The 21707-nt window shown below is 44.8% G+C and overlaps 1 protein-coding gene across 6 annotated transcripts in view; it reads left to right on the forward strand.

Annotated features, from left to right (window-relative positions):
* CYFIP2 (cytoplasmic FMR1 interacting protein 2) overlaps positions 1-21707 on the forward strand; it is a 129119-nt gene that overhangs the window by 52222 nt on the left and 55190 nt on the right. For 5 of the 6 annotated variants that reach the window (XM_040443222.1, XM_040443238.1, XM_040443231.1 and 2 more), the window contains 9 exons: positions 1540-1614; positions 2536-2689; positions 3644-3800; positions 4338-4434; positions 8032-8108; positions 11236-11344; positions 13474-13593; positions 19539-19738; positions 21561-21648. In XM_040443222.1, the coding sequence (XP_040299156.1) occupies positions 1540-1614; positions 2536-2689; positions 3644-3800; positions 4338-4434; positions 8032-8108; positions 11236-11344; positions 13474-13593; positions 19539-19738; positions 21561-21648 (1077 nt within the window). The remainder of the gene's footprint in view (positions 1-1539; positions 1615-2535; positions 2690-3643; positions 3801-4337; positions 4435-8031; positions 8109-11235; positions 11345-13473; positions 13594-19538; positions 19739-21560; positions 21649-21707) is intronic. The other variant, XM_040443215.1, reaches the window with a different exon arrangement.

Below are 21707 nucleotides of genomic sequence, written 5' to 3' on the forward strand. Positions count from 1 at the left end.
TTCAGAGTTGTTAACCAAAGCTTCTGAACAAGAGGTCACCTGGGATTTATCCAAAGTAGTCATATAGTTGTTAAAAACAAAACAAAAAAAAAGGAAGAATCTGGGCATCTTGGTCAAATCCTTGCCACTTACTTAAGGATAAGCAATTCCTGGTAGGCTTTTTGAGGAATTGGAAAAAAGCATAAGGGTCCATTGAACTTTCAGGGGTCTTGCAGGAACTCCCACTTCACATGACCTTTCAGCCTCTCTCAGCTCTGAAACCCTGAATCTGAATCATCTGAGATGAGCCATGTGAGGCCCACCGCCTCCCCTTCTATGTGTGTGTGTCTGTGTCTGGGCAGGGGCCGGGGAGGAAGGATGGGCCAAGACGGGTTCTCAGCCATGTCACTGTAACTTCCTTGGCTTCACAGCCCACGGGCCAGTTTGCACTAATCTTGCTGGTTGTGGAAATCCCAGGGAAGCTTCTACAAATACTTCTATGTAATGTCAAGGACCACAGACCTCTCCAGCCTAGGACACACCTCATGGGTGTTTCCATAAGTCCCAGGACATGAGTGAGGGAGACCCGGACAAGGCCAAAGAGAAACTGGAAAGGAGGAAGAGGGCCACACAGGCAGGGAGGGAGGGACAGAGAGGAGGAATACTTATGTAGGTGGTCTGAGAGGGGAGTGTGACCACGAGTTAACCCCCAGCACCACCAAATCATACGAGGCGGCATAGATGCATTTTCAGTAGACTCCCGAAGTCAGAGCTGGAAGAGCCCTTAGAGACAAGCTAGTCCCAGTGCCCTCCCTATTTTACAGATGGGGAAACTGAGGTCCGGAGAGGGGAAGTGACTTGTCTAAGTCACAAGATGAGTCACAGGCGGAGGTGGGACGAGAACCCAGGTCTCCTGACTCCTGCCCCGGGGCTCTGTTAGGGCCTTCAGAGCACAGGAGACAGGGGCATCTAGCAGAGCTGGGCTGCTGACTGATCTGATGAGTTAAATAGAAGCAGGTGGGAAGAGTTCCCCCTCTTTTATCGATGAAGTGGATTTTCAAATAGAATTTGATGTAGATCAGTCAATTCCACATGGATGGTACTTGATGAATCCTTTCCTTGATGACTCCAAAGGCCATCATTAGAATAGTGCTTCTCGGTTCTTAGGGATGGTCAGGCCTGCCCAACAAGGGGGTTGCAGAGGGTGGACTGTCCAGTAAACTGGCCACCATGGGGAGCTCTTGCACCACCAAGGGAAGTGCTGTGGCAGGGGCGTGTGCCCCTCCTCTCCGAGGCTGCGTGCCCGGCCCAATGCCAGGGGCATGGTGGGTACGGTCCTAGAGGAGATCCAGAGGCAGCCAGCACAGACATGGTGGCAGAGGGAGGTTGGAGCTTCTGAGAGGTGGTCGGCAAGTGGCCCCTATAGCAGTCGCGGCGGCTTTCCCACCGTATACAATACCTCTTGCTTTTCTCTCTCTCTCTCTCTCTCTTCTCTCTCTCCCTCTTCCCTGTCTCTCCTGCCCTCCCACCCCTTCCTCCTTTCTCCTATCTATGTCTTAGGCCTGCCAGTGGTCCCCGCGGGCTTTGTTTCACCCCACTGGTGGCACACAGGGCCGAAGAGGCTGCCGATCCCTGGTATTACACCGCCTGGCTGGGTTGGTTGGGGTATACTTCTCCAGGAGGCAGCAGGAATGGACTAGCCTGGCTCCTCAAGGCCCCTTCCAGCCCTAACATTCAAAGGCATATGATGTGGAAAGATCTAGATTAGCACTTGCACCCTTTGCACTTAAGGCCCTCTGTAAGCGGGAGTTGATTGTCTAGTAGACCTGTGTAAGTACCAATCTTCACCCGCTTTCCTCCCAGGATTTCGGTAGGCTGTGCAATGCAGCTGGCACCACCAGAGGGCGCCATCACTCAGTCATGGATTCAGAGTGCTAAGGGTCAGAAGCTTGAGGCGGTTGGGTGGGAGGCTTGTTCTGATCATATTCTATTTCGCAGTTCCTCAAAATGTTAGAGCTGAAAGGGACTGATTTGAGAAAGCATCTGGTGCAACCCCTTCGTGTTAGCAGATAAGAAAACTGAGGCCCAGAGCGGGACTTCGCTGCCCAAGGTCACACAGCAAGACAGTAGCAGTGCCTGGCCTTAGACCCGAGTCCACGGCTCCACCCATGGCACCACCATAGCCAACCAGTAAAGCAGAGAGTGACTCCAGAGTGACGTGAACTGAAGTTCTCCTCTGATGCCCATGCCCTTGGCCGAGCAGAGCAGGCAAAAACCTGGGCCTTGAATGACTTGGTATTACCGGGTCTACCTACCCAGGGATGCCGCAGACCCCAGGCAGGACTTCCTCCCGGGCTGGGCAGTCTCCCTCTTGCAGGTTTATATGTTCGAAATTCACTTCTCCAACCCTAAACTGGTGCTTCCTTAAGACAGTGCTTTTTAAGAGCAGACATCTGCAGGAAAAAAAAAAGACAAATATAAATACAGCACAAAGAAACCTTTACCCCAGGGTGGAGAACCAGCCCTTGACCTTCTCATCTTTCTTTCTCTTTCAAGCTGTACATGGTGCGGACCATGCTTGAATCACTCATTGCAGACAAAAGTGGCTCCAAGAAGACCCTGAGAAGCAGCCTTGATGGACCCATCGTCCTCGCCATAGAGGACTTCCATAAACAATCCTTCTTCTTCACGCACCTGCTCAACATCAGTGGTGAGTCGCAGTGGGGAGAGGATGGGGGTCCCAGGTCCCAGACCAACTAAGGCCTTCAGACCAAAAGTCGCAAAGAAACGTGATCATTGACCAAAAGGGACACATTTTGCCACTGAAGAAGAAAATACAAACTTTTCTGGCGGGCTTGGAAAGGCCAGGCCAGTCCAGCTATTCTGACTCAGCTAAATTCGTCTGGTAGACATTTGCAGTATTTTTGTCATGAAGTTCTTAGAAGAAGAAATTAAAACTGCCAACATACCTGCAGACGTGGCCAGGCACTTGACTATCTTGTTGCTCCTAACAAAGGCAGCTTTCAGGCTGTACCACAACCCTGTGTCCCACAGCCCTGTTCTCCTGTCAGCAGGATGCCTATGCAGGCAGGGTGGAAGGAGAGCAGCATCCAGGGATGTGGGAGTGGTAATGCATCTGTTGGTGCTGAGAAGAGTGATCTTAACCAACAATCCAAGCTTCTCCATTAGAGCACAGCCTAGGAGCCTTCAAGGCTTCTCAGTATATGGAAGTTAGAATTACCATGTATAAGGATGCAAGGAGCAGTTAAAAGTAGGCACCTGGGGACCTGGCTTGACACTGTGTTTGTATAGCAAGCATGCTTTTCACACTCGGATCATGGCTTTTCAGGACGGCTTTGCAGGGGGATGATGGAAACTGGGGAGGCATCTAAAGCTCTAAAACGTTGCTGCTCTCTTCCCCCCAAGGGCTGCTACTGAGAAGCTTAACAAATGGTGTTTTCTAAGTAGATGTTAGACTGGCTTTCAGATATAAGAGAGCAGGATCTACAGACCAAGTCATGTTTTATGAGTACCTGCTGCATACTAGTTCAGTGGCAAGAATAGCAATGAAAGCAATAAGAACTAAGTTAATAAAAACGGCAAGAAGAAAGATCTTTTGGTGCTTCCTGTGTAGAACCCACGACTCTTTCTGCTATGCTTCCAGAAGCCCTGCAGCAGTGTTGTGATCTGTCTCAGCTCTGGTTCCGAGAATTCTTCCTGGAGTTAACCATGGGCCGGCGAATCCAGTTTCCAATTGAGATGTCCATGCCCTGGATTCTAACAGACCATATCCTGGAAACCAAAGAACCTTCCATGATGGAGTAAGAGGCAGGATTGGGTCAGCAAGGAGGTTCCCCGGGTTCAGATGGTAGTTTTGCTAGTGAGCTATGTTCTTTCCACAACTTTCCAGATTAGGCAGTGTGCCCCACCAGGGAGAATGCTTACGCCAAGGATCACGTGACACCAGATTTCACTCAGCCTTGCAGATAGGTTCAGGGTTCTACCAGCCCAGCGGTCCTTCCTGTGCTTTGTCAGTCTCAGAACACCCATGCTTGGAAGGTAGTCATCTCTGGGGATCAGGAAGCTAATATCCTTAACTACCATCTGATTTCTTTTGGTCCCAGACTAATTTTTTCAGACCTTGGATTTATTAACCTCATGGTGTTTTGATTTCTGTGGGAAGACTGTAAAGTAAGTCATCCCTAAAGCAGGCTGGAAACATCAGAATGCTGGAAGGCTCTCTTCTAACCCAGAGCCTGTTCATCTTTTCACCCAACCCTTCATATGTCCCAAGCCGCATCAGTCAGACTGCCTTGAGAGAGATTAGTAAGCTGCTGGCCTCTGTTCTTCTCCCTCAGGTACGTCCTCTACCCTTTGGACCTGTACAATGACAGCGCCTACTATGCTCTGACCAAGTTTAAAAAGCAGTTCCTGTATGATGAGATTGAAGCTGAGGCAAGTGACGTGCTTCCCCTTTCGTTCCTATAATCTTATTCCAAGCGTCTGGACTTTTTAAATCTGGAGCTGTTGGCACAAAGTGGGCTGTCTTCATCTGTTCAGGCTTCTGTACCAAAATACCACAGACTGAGTGGCTTATCAACAACAGACATGTATTTCTCACTGTTGTGGAGGCAGGAAGTCCAAATCAGGGGTCCAGTACCACCCAGTGGGGGCGCCCTCCTGGGTCACAGACTTCTCGTGGTATCCTTGCTAGTGGAAAGGGTGAGCAAACTCTCTGGGGTCTCTTTTATAAGAGCACTAATCCCATTTCTCAGGGCTCCACCCTCATGACCTAATCACCTCCCAAAGTGAGGTGATTCCTAATACCATCACCTTTGGGGGTTAGGGTCACAACATAAGAATTTGGCGGGAGCATACGCTTTCAGACCATAGCAGTAGGGGATCAATGACTTGTTCTGGAGAGTGATCTCTTTTTATGAGTTTTTGTGGTTTTTTTTTTAACATTTATTTATTTTTTTTGAGACAGAGAGAGACAGAGCATGAACGGGGGAGGGTCAGAGAGAGGGAGACACAGAATCTGAAACAGGCTCCAGGATCTGAGCAGTCAGCACAGAGCCAACGCAGGGCTCAAACTCATGGACAGTGAGATCGTGACCTGAGCCGAAGTCGGCCGCTCAACTGACTGAGCCACCCAGGCGCCCCATGACTTTTTTTTTTTTAATTGCAGGACAGTTGACACCCAATGTGACATTAGTTTCAGGTGTACAACACAGTGATTCTAAAACTTGACATGTTATGTTATGTTTACCACAAGCGTAGCTACCATCTGTCACTATGCAGCACTATTATAATCTCATTCACCATATGGAGATTGATCTTTACAAACATCATGACCATCGAAAAGGACCCAGACCAGGATGATGGTCTTTCTTTTTCAAATATATTAAGGGATGGCAGATGATAGTAATGCAGGGGTAAAATCAATTTTCTGTTGGGTCTGGTCTGGTTGGGTTATTTGGCTAATAATAACAGCAATACCACCTATCAATTATTATATATCTGCCTTTTGCCAAGGGCAGGGATAAGCACTGTAGAGAGAGACTTATCAAATTAACTTTGTAGCAATTTAAAGAAGTGTGTGCTACTACCTATTTTACAAATAATAAATCTTAGACTTACAGTGGTCAGTTATTACATCAAGGTCACACAGCTTACAGAGTCACTTTCTAGTACTAGTAGGACTGAAGTAACCATCCTCTCAACCATTAAAGCTGTTTATTAGAGAGTCATTCGATAGCTTTATTTCTGTACTGGTCAGGATAAGCTAGGTTATGCTCCAGTAACAAATAATCACAAATTCTTAGTACCTTGAAACCAAAGGTCTATTTCTCCATTATGGATTGATTGGGGGCTCTGCTCCATGTGGTCTTCAAGCTGGGACCCACCTGGAACATTCACTAATTGCCATGCCAGGGGGAAGTGTTACTGGTACTCAAAGCTTCCACCAGGAAGTGACACATGTCGTTGGTCAAAGCAAGTCACATGACTGCACCTCCTTTTCAAAGAGGAGCGAGGAGGTACAGTCCTGCCCCGTGCAAGGACCAGGAGCCTGAGGCAAATGGCAGTGATGGTTACTGAAATGTAATTTTGCCTTCTGGAAATGGGAATGATAGTTTGCACTGTGCTTAACTGCATGGGGCTATATAAACACAGAATGGGCCAACTAGGGGAAAATGTCATAGAAACATAAGACATTCTTCTTTATAAAGGAAGGACATGACTGTTTTAGGATTAGCATCACCACTAACTTAGTTTGAAAGTTTACGTATTTCAGAGAAAATCTAGTAGAGATGCTTCTTGCTTTCTCAACCCTCCAATGTCTATGGGAGTTGAAAACCTTAATGGACCCCAACACAGATCTGTTCTCCTGAGTACGAACTTGGGAAGAAAGATTCCTGGAGACAAGTTAACTGGTTGTACCTTGGCTTTGACAACTCCATCTTCTGACAGATCTTATATACTTGTGTTCTCCAACAGGTTGAAAACAGAACAAACCTAGAGTGTCATGTGGCCAAGTGAGATTTTTTTAAATATTTATTTATTTATTTATTTATTTAGAGAGCATGCACTCACGAGCAGAGGAGGGGCAGAGAGAGAGGGAGAGAGAGAATCCAAAGCAGGCTCTACACCGTCAGCACAGAGGCGGACGCAGGGTTCAATCCCATGACCTGAGCAGAAATCAAGAGTCGGATGCTTAACTGACTGAGCCACCCAGGCGCCCCAGAGATTTTTTAAATAAATGTAAAAAAAAGCACACAGCCAGGCCCTGGGTAACATTTGAGGGCCCAGGGCCAAAGCACAAATTGAGACCCCAGCTTGTAGCCTGCCACCTTTCTGTTCCCGTCCCCAAGCTCTGTTTTGCCCTATACAGGGCCTTATGTGCATGGGTACGGATATCCAAACTTTGTCTGCTATCGCTGCCCTCAAACTGCGGCCCTCTTCGCTAACCAACGGCCCTAGGGGTACACACACCCAAGGTGCGGTCCACCCTCAGGGCTGATACCAGGGAAAACACCAAACAGGCCTAAAAGGGGCTTGGGCTTTGGGAGCAAAGATACTCAAGGCTGGTTCTAGAAGGGGAGCGTAGGGTATGAGTGGGGGACACCTTGACCCTGCAGGTTCTTCAGCTGTTGGAACATCCCCTGGAGACCTTTGAAGTGCAGAGTCTGGGGCAGAGGCCTTGGTTACCTGCAAATGAGGACAGAGCTGCACCCAACTCTGTGGTTTATGTTCAGAATAGCATCTGGGGTGTAAGATAAAACCTGAAAGCTCTTCGGATAAAGAATTAACTGTAAGGAGCTGAGAATTTGGGGAGAGAAGAATGGAAGAGAAGTCACGTAAATACGCTCTGTTCCCTTTGAAGTCACATGGCGCTCTGCCCCCACCGCAGCCCCAGCTCAGTAAAGTCCCACCTGTGGCTGTTTCTGGCCATCACTGGAGGGTTTGGTTTTGATCCTATGTCTGACATGAACGCCTCACCTGAGCATCACAGTCTGCCACCTATGTGACAAGACACTGAAATGGCAAGATGACCCCAGAAGCATTAAGATCCAAAGGTTTTTAAACAAAGTTTGCAAAAAAAAAAAAAAAAATAGATTTTTCAGTTTCCAGTGACCACCAACTTCTTCATTTGTCAAGCAAGGTAAAATAAAGTGAAAGGAAAAGACAAAGTCTAGCAGGAAAGAGAATGGGTTGGCTGATACGAGTAATTGCAGGGGATATGAAGATCTGTCTTGCATTGCCTCTGGGCAGGCCACCTCCAAACAGCCAGGAGGGGACCAGAGGCAGGGGCAGTTCCTCCAGAGCTTTTTGGACTTTGCCTTCTCTGTGCCTAGCTAAAAACCTTGAGAGGAAGGGCCAAACTTCTTAACTGAATCACAAAATCTTCTTTTGTTGCTGTTCAAAGTCTCTTGCTCCGCAACATGCACTGCCACCCAAGTCGTCTAAGCTTCTAAGACCCTTTCAGTCGTCTAAGCTTCTATGATAAAGCCAGACAGACACCACTGACATTTCCTGCTTCCCTTTCACCAGGTGAACCTGTGCTTTGATCAGTTTGTCTACAAGCTGGCGGACCAGATCTTTGCTTACTACAAAGCCATGGCTGGCAGGTAGGAGAGTCCCAGGGCCGTGAGCAACAAGCTTTCTTAGACTGCCACCTGTGAGACATAGTTTCCTGTTGTAAAAAACCTCTCTTCTTCTTTAGCACCTAAGGAAATTGGAGCGATCCTGTGGGCCTGGACTGGATGCTAAAATACGGAGAAAGGAAAATAGGCAGATTTGGTGCTGCACCTCATGGAGCTTACAGTCTAGTGGGGGGTAACAGACATTAATAAAAACTGATGAAAGCACAGTGACAAGGGAGGTTACATGCTCCCTGTGAAGGAAAAGTTCATGGGAATTTATGGATCTGTGACAGTTAAACCTGAACTAGTCTTTGGGGTGAGGAACTGGAAAAGCTATCCTGAGAAAGGAACATTTGAGTTCTTATCTGAAATTGGTAGGCATTAATTAAAAGTGAAGGATGGAACAGGAAATTGCAGGCAAAGGAACTGTTTGCAAAGTCCCTGTGGCAGAAATATCATATTGACAACACACTTACTCCATAGGGCAGTTGAGACAATTAATGTGAATTAGTACATGTAAAGGCCTCATTCACAGACCACAAGAAGAGGCAGGTTGGGTGATGAAACTGAAGAGGTAGGCAGGGCTCAGGTGACAGGGCTTGTAGGCATTTACCTAGGAGGAATAGAATATCACGGGATGGTTTCAAAAGTATGACAGAGACCTCAGTTTTTACTTTTAAAAATTTGCCCTATTGAAAACATAAAAATGTGGAGAATGGATTGGTGGTGAGCAAGTAATGGGTATATAAATATAGGTCAGATAGGAGACCAGTGAGGAAGTTGTGGTAAGATACATGTCAAGTGTTCGAGGCTTGTTGGTGTTGATTGGCGGTGTGTGTTGATTTAGATGCCCGTGAATTCCTGGGTTGCAGGAACCCGTAACAGAACTGGTCAAGAAAAACCTCAAAATAGGTGTCTCTCTTCTTATTGGAAATCCAAGTCTATAAACCAGTAATATCAAGAATAGTTACTTAACCAACAGAAATTATTTTTCTTTCTATGCAAGGAATTTGCGTCATTTTGCTTTTGACAGCTAAAGTTGCTCTGACATATTTCAAAGAGAAGCTGATGTACAGAGCACACAAGTTCCTGTTAACAGAGAATGCACATCCAATGAAGTGAGCTGCTCTTAATGATGGAAAATACTTTCTGGGAAAACACACCAAACACATAGTCTTTCACAAAGTAATCACTTAGCACGTGTCTGGGTTGAATGAGAAGTGGTTAGAACAGTGAGTAGGGCTTCCAGTGTCTCTAAAATAATTCTCATTTCAAATATGCTGTGTACACAAACCCAGACTTGTCAAACCCTGATCCTCTGTATATTAGTTTATAAAACATTCTTATCTAAAATACTGCCTTTAATCTATACTACTTACTCCCTACAAGGTGAATGTTTTCCAAAAATATGGGTGGCTGGGGGAGACTGAGAGAGGTTGGGAGAGTCCAAGAAAGCACAGGAAGGAAAGAATGATCTAAATCAGCGCTGTCCATTAGAAATATAGTGCAACCACAAATGTGAGCCGCACATGTAATTTTAAATTTTTTAGTAGCCATATTTTAAAAAGGAAAAATAAACAGGTGAAATTAATTTAAAAAGTGTTTTTAATGTTTATTTATTTTTGAGAGACAGAGAGCACAAGCAGGGGAGGGGCAGAGAGGCAGACACAGAATCCGAAGAAGGTTCCAGGCTCTGAGCTGTCAGCACAGAGCCCGATGCAGGCCTCGAACCCACAAACCGTGATCATGACCTGAGCCCCTGAGCTGAGCCCTTGGCCTGAGTCAAGGCTTAACCGACCGAGCCACCCAGGCACCCCTAATTTTAATAATATATTTTCTATCATCCAATGTATCTAAAATACAATTTCAACATGAAATCAATATAAAAACATTTTTTAATGTTTTTTATGTATGTTTGGGAGAGAAAGAGAGCAAGCGCACGGTGTGGGGGGTGGAGCAGGGGGCGATAGAGGATCCGAAGTGGGCTCTGTGCTGACAGCAGAGCCCGATGCAAGGCTTGAACTCACAAACCGAGATTTCGTGACCTGAGCCAAAATCGGACGCTTAACCGACTGAACCGCCCAGGCACCCTGATACAAAAATTGTTGAAGAGATAGTTTTCGTTGTTTTTTTCCCTAAGCCTTCAAAGTCTAGTGTGTGTTTTACACTTCCAGCACATCTCACCACGTTGCAGGTGCTCTGTGGGCTCCTGTAGCTGGTGGCTGCTCTCCATGCTGGACAGTGTACATTTAAATTATGTCACTTTCCTACCTAAAGCCTTTCAATGGCTGCCACTGACATCTAGAAAATACCTAGCTTTTTTACTGCAGCTGATGTAGTCCCATGTGATCTGGCCCCTAGATTAACCTTGTAAATTCCTTTTTGCCCATTGGTCTCCAGCATGCCTGCCCTTTATCCATACGGACCAGCTTTTTTTTTTTTCAATGCTAGAAACACTCTTCCCCCAGATCTTTCCATTTTTAACATTTAGGTGTCCATCCAGCAAAATTGCTTTAGAGACGCTGTCTTTGACCTCCGAATACCAAATGATCCTGTGTTGTTATTTTCAGAGCACGATCACTCTGCATTCTGTACCTCAGTGTGAAAGATAATAATAGCACATCTAACTCATAAGGTTGTCGTGAAATTTAAAATGCCTGTGTACATGCATGTGTGCACCTGAGAAGTAGTAAATACTATGCGGTATTTTCTCTTGCATGAAATTATTTAACTTCTCCATTTATTTATTTAGCTGTCAGTGTCTTTACCAGAAGTAAGCTCCATGAGGACAGGAACTTTGTATCCCCAGTACCAGAATGTTCCCTGGGATATGGCAAGCATGCACTCAGTTGCTTTTTTGGTAAATGAATAAAAGAGGGAGGTGACTCAACTTCTGTGTTGCTTGCCTTTAACCTGGAAGTTCTGCTTCATGTTGAGCTTTTGTGGCTAAAAAGAAATCCGAACTTTGCTCTAAAGCAGAAAATAGTTTTATTTGAAATACATAAAATAACGCTTCATGAGTAGATCCTACAGTCTGAAACAGATGTGGCTGGGTGATTGGAAATCACTCACCATCATGTTTACTGGCCTTATTCAACTTTTATCCCTTCAGTGTCCTGTTGGATAAACGTTTTAGGGCCGAGTGTAAGAATTATGGAGTCATCATTCCATACCCGCCGTCCAACCGCTACGAAACGCTGCTGAAACAGAGACATGTCCAGGTATGGTGTAGAAAGCCGGAGCAGAGGTGGGACAGGTTAGAGAGTAGCTATGAAGTTAGTGGGGAGATCAGAGATCAGGACTAAACACTGTCCACCCTGCGTACTACCCATGTGGGTTTCTGACCGTGGTGGGCATAGCACAGCCACAGAATCGGACAAATAACAAAGAGGCATTGGCATCGCATGGTTCAAGTTCTAGGCTTCTCATTCTGCCCCTAGGACACTTCTGTGGCGTAGTAGCCAACAGAGTCTTAGTCTTCTTGTCATAAGCTGTGGCTCACTTCTTTCCATCAGGACTGCCGCTCAGAAATGGGCAAATGCTGGTCTAAGGGAAGGCAGGCTACTTCATGCTTGAAATAAATTGTGTCAGCCAAACCCATGCTAGAAATCACAGTTTGGTCTTGTGAGGTTGGTTTCTGTTAACATTTGACTGCAAATGTAGAGGAAATGCTGCCAGGAGCTCAGAAACATCTCCCTGCTTTAAAATGTTAACATGAGCCAGGCAGGCAAAATACAAGATGCTCCAGCCACCCAACTCCTAAGCCCTGCTGTCAGCCAAGCAGTGGTGAAACGGCCTCTAGGCCATGACTTTTGTGTGCTTGGTACGTGGGCCACGGTGTTTGTGGAGTAGACCCAGGTGAAGGGCCATGGCTGAGAAGTACCCCTGGTAGGGAGGAAAGGGTTACCCTGGCAACCCTGGACATTTTCACTGCTCTGAGAAATCAAAGCAAAACAGAATTATGAGAGAAAAAAGAACGAGCTTCACTTCTGTCAACAGCAGGAGCTCAATGCTTTTCCTTCAACCTCTCAGGAAATTACAGCTATTAGTTACTGATGCAGTCAGAATTAGCTACAGGACATTAAATACTGAGGGCTTTTATGTGCACATGATGGCTGTAAGGGGTCTTAGTTGGTAGAAAATCTCCCAAAAGGGAAATCGAAAAAAATAAAATAGTTAAGAATTAAATTTTAAAAAGTTAAGAATAATCCTTGGGCACCTAGTAAAGTGCAGTGCACACAGCAGGCACTCAGTAATTGTTTATTGCTGTTCGCATAGCATCTGCAATAATCCCTGTGTGTGTGCCCTGATGGAAATTATCCTAAATTCTGTTTTCCATGCTGTAATCAGCCCTTCATTCTCGTGCTTCTACACTCATCCCCATAAGGGCACGCAGGACAGACGCAGGAAGAACCTCAGGGCTAAATGTAGGAGGCCAGCGTTGCATGGGATGCCAGAGCCTGTCCTGAGCCTTTTCCTACAGTATGAATGAATCACATTTTCGCTCCACTGTTTATATTTCAAATTGACAGGAAAGTTGAAAGAATAACACCATGAACATATATATACTCTGTAGGCAGATCCATGATTATTAATGTTGTACCACATTTGCTTCACTTTCTCTTATATACTTATTTTTTCTCTCTCACAAATACAGTAAAAGAAATAAAATGGTTAAGAATAATTATTAGGCACCTACTAAAGTGAAATATATGAATATATGTTTGTGTGTATACATATGTATGTGTGTGTATGTACATATACTTTATATATATATATATACACACACACATACACACATACAGATATAAAAAGTGCAGATAAATAGTATATAAATATGTGAATAGTGTATGATATGTATACTATAAATACGGTGTATATATAGTGAGTAGTATATAAATAGTAAATAAATATATAATCTATAAATAGGAATTAAGTATATATAATATATAAATATATAGTATATATAATTTATAAAAATATATATTTATATATAACATTAATATATATATGTTTAAATATACATGACCATTCAGCAAAACTGCTTTCGAGAGGCTTTCTCTGACTTCCTTTAAATATATGTACTCTTCTTAGCCATTCGAGAGAGTGATGACACTTCACTCATGAATACCTCAGCATGTATCTCCAAAGAATGAAGACATTGTCTCATAATCAAAATAGAATTATCATACTCAGGAAATTTGACAATACTCTTTTTTGCATAGAGTCCCCATTTGTCCTAGTAATGTCCTTTATGCTTTCAATCCAATTTTCTATCAGTGCATTGCATTTAGTGGTCATGTGCCTGTGAGAACCTTAAGTAACTTTTCTCTCTGTCTCTTCCATGCAGTTGTTGGGTAGATCAATTGACTTAAACAGACTCATTACCCAGCGTATCTCTGCTGCCATGTATAAATCCTTGGACCAGGCCATCAGCCGTTTTGAGAGTGAGGACCTGACTTCCATCGTGGTAAGGGACAGGGGGCCCATGGGAGTTCTGGTCTGGAATTCCTTAGACTTGAAGCCTAGCTACAAGTGTTGTTAACCTAGTACTGAGCTAGTTAAAGAGAAGCAGTGAGTCTCTTTCCCAAATGAATAGAGCAAGAAATGAATGAGAGTCACCTTACCCTCCTGATTGCCTTGAGATCTCTGAGATGACCAATGCTGGGGCACAGCTGCTTTTCCTTTGGGCTTCTACAGAATCAAGAAAGTAGGGGGGTGGTTCTGAGAGCTAGGGAAGGTTGCACAACAGTGAGGGTGTCATGGGTGTGCAGTAGTGTAGGTCCCAGAAGGGCTCTGTGCTTGGTTTTTTAATGCTCTGATGTTGAAATTTTAATGCTCTGCCATCTTGAAATTCTTAATAATTTTTTTAACAAGGTTCCCACTTTTCCATTTTGCACTGGGACCTGCATACTATGTAGTTGGTCCTGATGCACAAGCATGGGACAGGCCTACTTTCTTCTATTAAACAGTAATTTGAGCTACTCTCTGCTGACTCTTCTTCTCCAGGAATTAGAATACACTTGATTGACCAGTCCTGAAGTGAATCAAAGGAGGACTTTAATGCTTTCAAAAGCAGATGGGTGGAAGGAATGAGAGAAATAAAAAATCACCATTAAAGCACCATGGTGACAATTGTTGTGAGCAAAATCCAGCAAAGAATGCTGAAATTAGTAGGCAGAGCTTTGAGAAGAATATTTTATGATTCCTCTTATTATGAGGTCCCTAGAGTATTAAAATTCATAGAGACAAAAAGTGGGATTTTTATTACTGGGAACTAGGAAATTGGTGTTTAATGGGTACAGAGTTTTGGCTGAGGAAAATTAGTTCTGGAGACAGATGGTGGTGATGGTTGCAAAATAATGTGAATGTACTTAATGCCACAGAGCTATACACTTAAAAACGTTAAAGTGGGGGCACCTGGGTGGCTCAGTCCATTTGGCATCTGACTCTTAGTCTCTGCCCAGGTCATAATCTCACAGATTCATGAGTTCAAGCCCTGTGTCAGGCTCTACACTGGCAGTGTGGAGCCTGCTTGGGATTCTGTCTCTCCCTCTGCCCCTCCACCTGCATTCTATCTCTCAAAATAAGTAAATAAACATTTTTAAAAAATGCTTAAGATGGTAAGTTTTATGTTATATGTTTTACTATAATTTTAAAAATTACCTGAAAATTAAAAAAAAAAAATGAAGAAGCAGGATTCTTGCACACATTATCTTCTTCAAAATATTTATTAACTCCAGGGAAGAATAATAACTGTACACTGGGGAAACTTGGCAGATACCATCTCAACCAAGCATCAAAGATTAACATCACCAGTATTAACAGATATTCATGTATCCCCTGTTATGTATACTTCTGTGGTACTCTTGCCAAAATGCATGTTCTCAACCTAATCATGAGAAAATATCAGATAAATTCCAATCAAATCGCATTTAAAAAAAAAAGTGAACAATACTTTTCAAAAGCATCCAGATCATACAAGACTGAGATTAGAAAATGTTAGTGATTGAAAAAGACTAAGGAGATATGACAATTAAATGCAATGTGAGATTCTGAATTGAATCCAAAACAAACAAAAGGACCCTCGTGAAGAATCTGATGAAATCTGAATAAGGGGTGTCATTTAGTTAATAGAATTGGACCAATGTTTATTTCCTACTTTTGATAATTATGATTAGGTAAGATGTTAACATGAGGAAATTGGGTCAAGGATACACAGGAGCTCTGCTTTTTCACAACTTTCCTGAAAGTCTAAAATTATTTCAAAATAAAATTTGCTTTCTTAGGTGGACAAAGTGGTTAAAAACAAAAAAAAAAAAAAAAAACCAATAACAACAACAACAACAACAAAAAACGGTGACTAGGAATGAGGGTCTAGAGTCAGAAAGACCTAGCTAGGGTCCCAGTCCTGGCCCTGCCACATACTAGCTGGGCAGTCTTGGCAAGTTACTTCACTTCTACCAGCCTGTTTCCCCATCTCATGATGGAGGAATATTAGAATTCACAGTATAGCATTTTTATAAGGATGACTCTTTACAGCCTGGAAGAGCTTTGCATAGTACTTTGCACTTAATAAATTATAACTTCTATAAAAAAAAAAAGAAGAAGAAGAGAGGAGCATAGAAATTTGGGGCTAACAATGAAACATTCTCAGAGTGAATTTTCAGTAGCATTTCTTAAGAGGACTTGCCCCTTAAATGCTCACCTAAGTCCTGGGTCAGTGACTTTAAGAGATTATAATATAGCGTATGTTCTTCTGGGAGATCTATCTTAAGAAATGGATTTTATGAAAGGAAAGGAAAGAAGGAAGGAAGGAAGGAAGGAAGGAAGGAAGGAAGGAAGGAAGGAAGGAAGGAAAGAAAAGAAAAAGAAAAGAAAAAAGAAAAAGAAAAGGGAGGGAAGGAGGGAGAAAGAGAAAGAAAGGGAAGGAAGGAAGGAAGGAAGGAAGGAAGGAAGGAAGGAAGGAAGGAAGGAAGGAAGGAAGGAAGAAGGAAGGAGGAGATTATTCTTTGTTTATGCCAAAATGTTAGCAGTGATTACCTCCAAGTGGTGGGATTTTTGTTTTCATCTTTGTTGTTTATCTGTATCTTCTTGTTGTCCAGTAATGAATGAGCCTATCTCATGGAAAATCTGTTTTGAGGTGTCGGTGGGTGTCCATAGCCTCTTCCCACTCCTTGAAAGGCACTGAATGTTCTTTTAGCTGGGAACAAAATCAAAACAAGCAGTGAAAGCTGGTGTTTATCAGGTGAGGGCAGCCCCCAGGAGAGTAGCCACTTCCTGTGAAGCCCAGGAAGAGGAGACCCCAGGGATGCTGTCTCCTGTGGGGTCGGGAGGCCCTCACTGGCCTTGGCTCAGAAGCTTCTGCCTCTTCTGAGAAACAAACTGAGGAATGTGCTCCCTTCAGCCCTTCCCTCCACCTTAGAAACTCCACTCTGAGATGAGAAGGCGGCTTGATGCCAAGCTGGGAGGGTGGCAGGGATTTCTCAAGCCAGTTGTCCTCATCCTACACAGCTGAGCAAATAGATTCTCGGAGAGCTCTGATGCTGAATTGGAGGGCTGGCAGCTTGCAGGCTGTGTTTTGTTTAGGCTATAGAGCACATTTGAAATTTTGAGCCAACATTTAACATTTGGAAGAATTTGAATAAAACTGCAGAAGCTCTGGCAACATCACACCAGCCTTTCCAGATGGCAACAATTGTCTAGAAATGACTAGACGATCCCATCAGGCGGGTTGTGCTCTCTTTAGCTTGCCCCGAGCCCCACTGGTGCACTTCATTCCTGTGTATGACCTTCCATGCCTTGCTGCACCTGACTTTGAGACCCCTGTTCTTCTCGCCTACCTGGGGCCACAGAGCAGGTCAGCGGTCCAATATGGCTGACACTCAGTCTTTCTGGTTCCCACCAAAGAGCTCTTTCTACTCTTTCACAGAAGTTGTCCCATAATGTGTTTTATTTCTTCAGTTCTGCTGCTCTGCGTTGCTCTCAGTAAACTGGCTTGACTATAGAAAATTCAGACCTTCTCAGAAGGCACCTGAGCCACCCACATAGCCTTGTAAACCTTCTGTGCCTTGATGCACTGGGTTCTGCATCCCAGAGGCAGGTGCCCTCCTATGATTTAAAGGCCAGAAGAACATGGCTGATGCCAAAACAGTTTGAACTATATAACAAAAATCTCGGTGCGGTTGCATGATGGAAGAAGTAGATCTACATTTCTAGGAGCACCCCCATCAGCAGAGCTAAGAACTCCCTCCGTTGGTCTCCCTTGTAAACACTGATACACATTTGTGAGGCTCTTGAAATCACAGAGCATTAGAACAGAAATTGTTCCCTGGTTTTTTATTTGCAGTTGTCTGCCTAGTAACACAGTACCTCAGTGTACCAAGGGACTCAGTGAGCTCGGAAATAAAATCATTAGCATTTACTCATTTTATTTTATTTTATTTTATTTTATTTTATTTTATTTTACCCATTCTAAGTGAATGGGAACAAAAATAATAGTCCAGCTGGCTATGCCCTAACAGAAGCAGAGAGGTGATTTTCTCTTTCTTCCCTTCATTTGCTTCACGGTGCACAGTGACTGGAAACATATTCTTCCAGTTGCCATTCCAGAACTAAAATCCAGATTTTCCCCTTCTTTTGAAAGACCCTGGGATCTGTCATCACTGAGCCCATTCTGAAGAGGTAATACCTGTATGGAGTTAAGTGGCAGCTTCACCCTTATCTGGACAGACGTTTTGCCACAGAGACCCAGCCCCAGGAATCCCCCCTGCTTCTGACTGTCTCTCTTGCCTGAGCTGTCTGGCCTCTATAGCCATTTAGGTTCGCAAGCTTTGATGCAGTTCTATACTCCCAATTTAGAGCCATAGAATCTGAGTTTCAGAAAGGCAAATCTCTCAGATTCTAAGCATAGTCTGGGGCCTCTACCTGACCACACTCTGAACCCCAACCAGCATTAGGGAGGGTCTTGTGGCTGATGAAAATAAAATTGATTCCCTGATATGGGGCTGCAGCCTGTGACCATAGACACCTGAACTCCACATCCCAACCAGTAAGGCTGGCCCTCTGGCTGTCCCACTGCTTGGCCACACTGGTGAACTGCCCTTGTCAGTGTTCATTGAATTTTTATATTGTAAAACATCTTTACTTTAACCATTGTTACTTTTCAAAGGGCTTTCTTGGCAAACTGCTTCTTTACTCCAGGCAGCTACGTCATAGGGGCCTAAACATGTGATTTGACGTCAGAAGACCTGGGATCACCTACTAAACCATGTTCTATATTCCCTGTGTGACCCCGGGCAAATTACTTCACCCTCTGAGCCTCATTTGTCCCCTCTATGAAACAGGAGGATCTCAAAAAAGCACTTCACCACAGCAATATGGGGGTGTCCTAGAGCATCAAAAAGAAGGATGCCTTCTCTCTGCATAAGATTGTGCTTTGATTCTTTTTGACAGCAGCACAAGGGACCAAGCCAACCCAAAGGGGTCCACTCTCCTTTTACTTGCCAACAAATGCAGTGACCTGTTGTAGCTGCATATTGTCCACTTTGCTCCCATTCTCTGCTTGAAGGTAGGGTTCCAAGCAATCACATGGGCCCTTGGTTCATGGCTTTCAGCTGTACCTTCACCAACATGAAACCAACCCTGTGACTGAGAGACACAAGAGGAACCCAAAGGAGGGGGCATTCTGTCCCCAGCTATTTTTTTAAATTTCTATCGTATACAGTGGTTAAGAATACGGACTTTGGAGCCCAACTTCCTGGATTTGGAGTCAAGCTATTTAACTTCTCAAAACCTCAGTTTCTCTGTGCATAAAGAAAACCATAATGGTAACCATACAGGGTTTTTTGAGCATTAAATGAGTCAACACACATAAAGTGCTTAGGATACTGTTTGGCATATATTAAACTGAACCATATGAAACTACTAATACTCAACAGTATTTAATAAAAGACCAGTAGCTTCACATGGTCTGACCTAATTGTAAGTACTTAGCGAGTGGTAACTCATGGTTGCTTTCTGCAGGACAGAGACAGATTCTCTGGTGACAGCCAGTCAGACCTTTCCTTTTGTTGACTTGCAACACTGAGAGGGGAACTTTTCCCTCACCAATATGGGAACTGGAAAGCAAGCAGGCATGCTTTCCACCCAAGGGACGTACAGACAGGGGACTTGAACCTGGTCTGTGGTCCCCTTCCCAGAGCAGGCATGCAGCTTCCCTCAGCACAGTCTGGCAGTCCCTCCTCCAAAGAAGAGCGTGTTGTCCCATGTCACTGTGGGAGCCTAGTCTCCACGTCAGCAGCCGGGAGGTTGTCTGAGAGGGTCTCCCCCGCTTGAAAGGAATCCATAAGATAAAGTGGTGCAAGTGTAGAGGATACGTGTATGTCCTCAGCAGCCATGGGCTCTCTCTGGCAGGAGCTGGAGTGGCTGCTGGAGATCAACCGGCTCACGCACCGGCTGCTGTGTAAGCACATGACCCTGGACAGCTTTGACGCCATGTTCCGGGAGGCCAATCACAACGTGTCTGCCCCCTATGGCCGCATCACCCTGCACGTCTTCTGGGAGCTGAACTTCGACTTCCTCCCCAACTACTGCTACAATGGGTCCACCAACCGGTAAGGGACTCCCTGGGCCAAGGGGGCTGGGGTGGGCTGAGGGTGGGGGAAACAGTTCCTTCCTGCAACAGGCATCTTTTGGAGTCCCTCTTGTGCTGCAGGTGGGGATGCCATGGTGACCAAGCAGACACCTTCCTGCCTCTGAGAGCCTCCAGGCTAGAGGAGGATGCAGGTGATCCAACAATCACACAATAGATGTACTGTTAGAAACAATAAACTTGGAGATGGAAAAGAAGCCCCCAGCCATGAGAGAGAAAATAACACCACCTAATCCAGTCTGGGAAGTGATGGGAACTTCAAGAGAGGCTTCCTCCTCTGAGGAAGTAATGCTTGAGAAGAGATGTGAAGGATGAGTAGGAATAAATACGATGAAAAGACAGGAGAAGAATATTTCAGACAAAGTCTCCAAGGAACCTAGAGAGCCTGGTGAGGGCGGAACAGATGGGATGGGGAATGGTGCCTTGAAAGATCGTGCAGGACCCAGGAAGAAGCAGGAACCAGACCGTGCACTACTCCATAGGCCAACATAGGATCCTGCATGGTGCTTTATGATCAGATGGTACCTTTATGAGGACATCCACATGCATGAACACATTCATGCAAAACAGGCATACATGTGCATGACGAAGTGCTGCGTGTCTCCTGCAAGGTGCACACAGCCCTGGGTCAGGCACCGAGGTGAGGACATACACCTAATCCCTCATCTCCACAGAGGTTCAAAACCTGACAGAAGAGGTGAGATGTATTCACGCACAACGCAAGTACGTGAGGGGCACCTGGGTGGCTTAGTCGGTTAAGCGTCTGACTCTTGATTTCGGATCAGATCATGATCTCATAGTCATGAGAAGAAGCCCCACATTTGGCTCCACATTGGGCATGGAGCCCGCTTGGGATTCTCTCTCCCCCTCTCCTTCTGCCCCACCCTCACTGACACGTACACACACACACTCTCTTTCTTAAGAAAACACAAGGCCATGAGGATACACAAACATGCATGTGTTTACAGGTCTTCTCAGTACTCTCAGGGCCTGGCTCAGAGCCAGTATTAAATTAGTATGTGTTGAATGGATAGAAGGGTCTAGGAGGAAACCACAGATGAGCCTAAATCCACACACTTAGCAAGACAGACTTCCAGTTCTGTAAAGATTTGGGACTTTTAATCCTCTTGAGCAGAGATCTGCAGACTATCGCCCACAAACCACATCTTGTTGCCAACTGTTTCTGTACAACCCATGAGCAAAGAATACTATTGACATTTTTGTATGGTTGGGGAAAAAATCCAAAGAAGAATTCTAATTTGATGACAAGTGAAAATTATTTGAAATTCATAAAGTTTTACTGGAACTCAGCCGTGCTCATTCATCTACAATTGTTTTTGGGTGCTTTCACACTACCAGCAGAGTTGAGTAATGGTGACAGAGACCATCTGGCTTGTAAAGCTGACAATGTTTCCTATCTGGGCCTTCACAGAGTTTGTGGAACCCTGCTCTTAAGAAGCCAAAGTGGGTGGATAGGGAAGGATCAGAGCCCCAGAGAAGGCCGTTTTCAGGCCCAGCCAATTGTCACTTCTTGCCTATGTCCTTGTAAGCGAGCCATAAACCCAGAGTCTAGCCTGGGAATCTGGGCTGCAGTTTTCCATCTATAGAAAGGAGACACTAGGGGAATGAATGGGAGCATGTCAGAAGAGTTGTGTCTTTATAGGCAACCACCTAAGAAACAGTGTGGTTGCACCTGGTCAGGAGGGGCTCTGGCGAGGCTGTGTCCCGTGAAGAATACTCTTTGGGCCTGGTTAACGCCCTTCCCCTCTCTTTTCTTCTGCTAGTTTTGTTCGAACTGCCATTCCTTTTACTCAAGAACCGCAAAGAGATAAACCCGCCAACGTCCAGCCTTATTACCTGTATGGATCCAAGGTGAGTAGTCTTGCCTGTGTCCTACTTCGAAGAGGGCTAGTGAGCAAAAGCAAACAGAA

Source organism: Herpailurus yagouaroundi, unplaced genomic scaffold (assembly GCF_014898765.1).
Source record: "Herpailurus yagouaroundi ecotype Mexico unplaced genomic scaffold, PumYag 29, whole genome shotgun sequence".
Taxonomy (NCBI): Eukaryota; Metazoa; Chordata; class Mammalia; order Carnivora; family Felidae; genus Herpailurus; species Herpailurus yagouaroundi.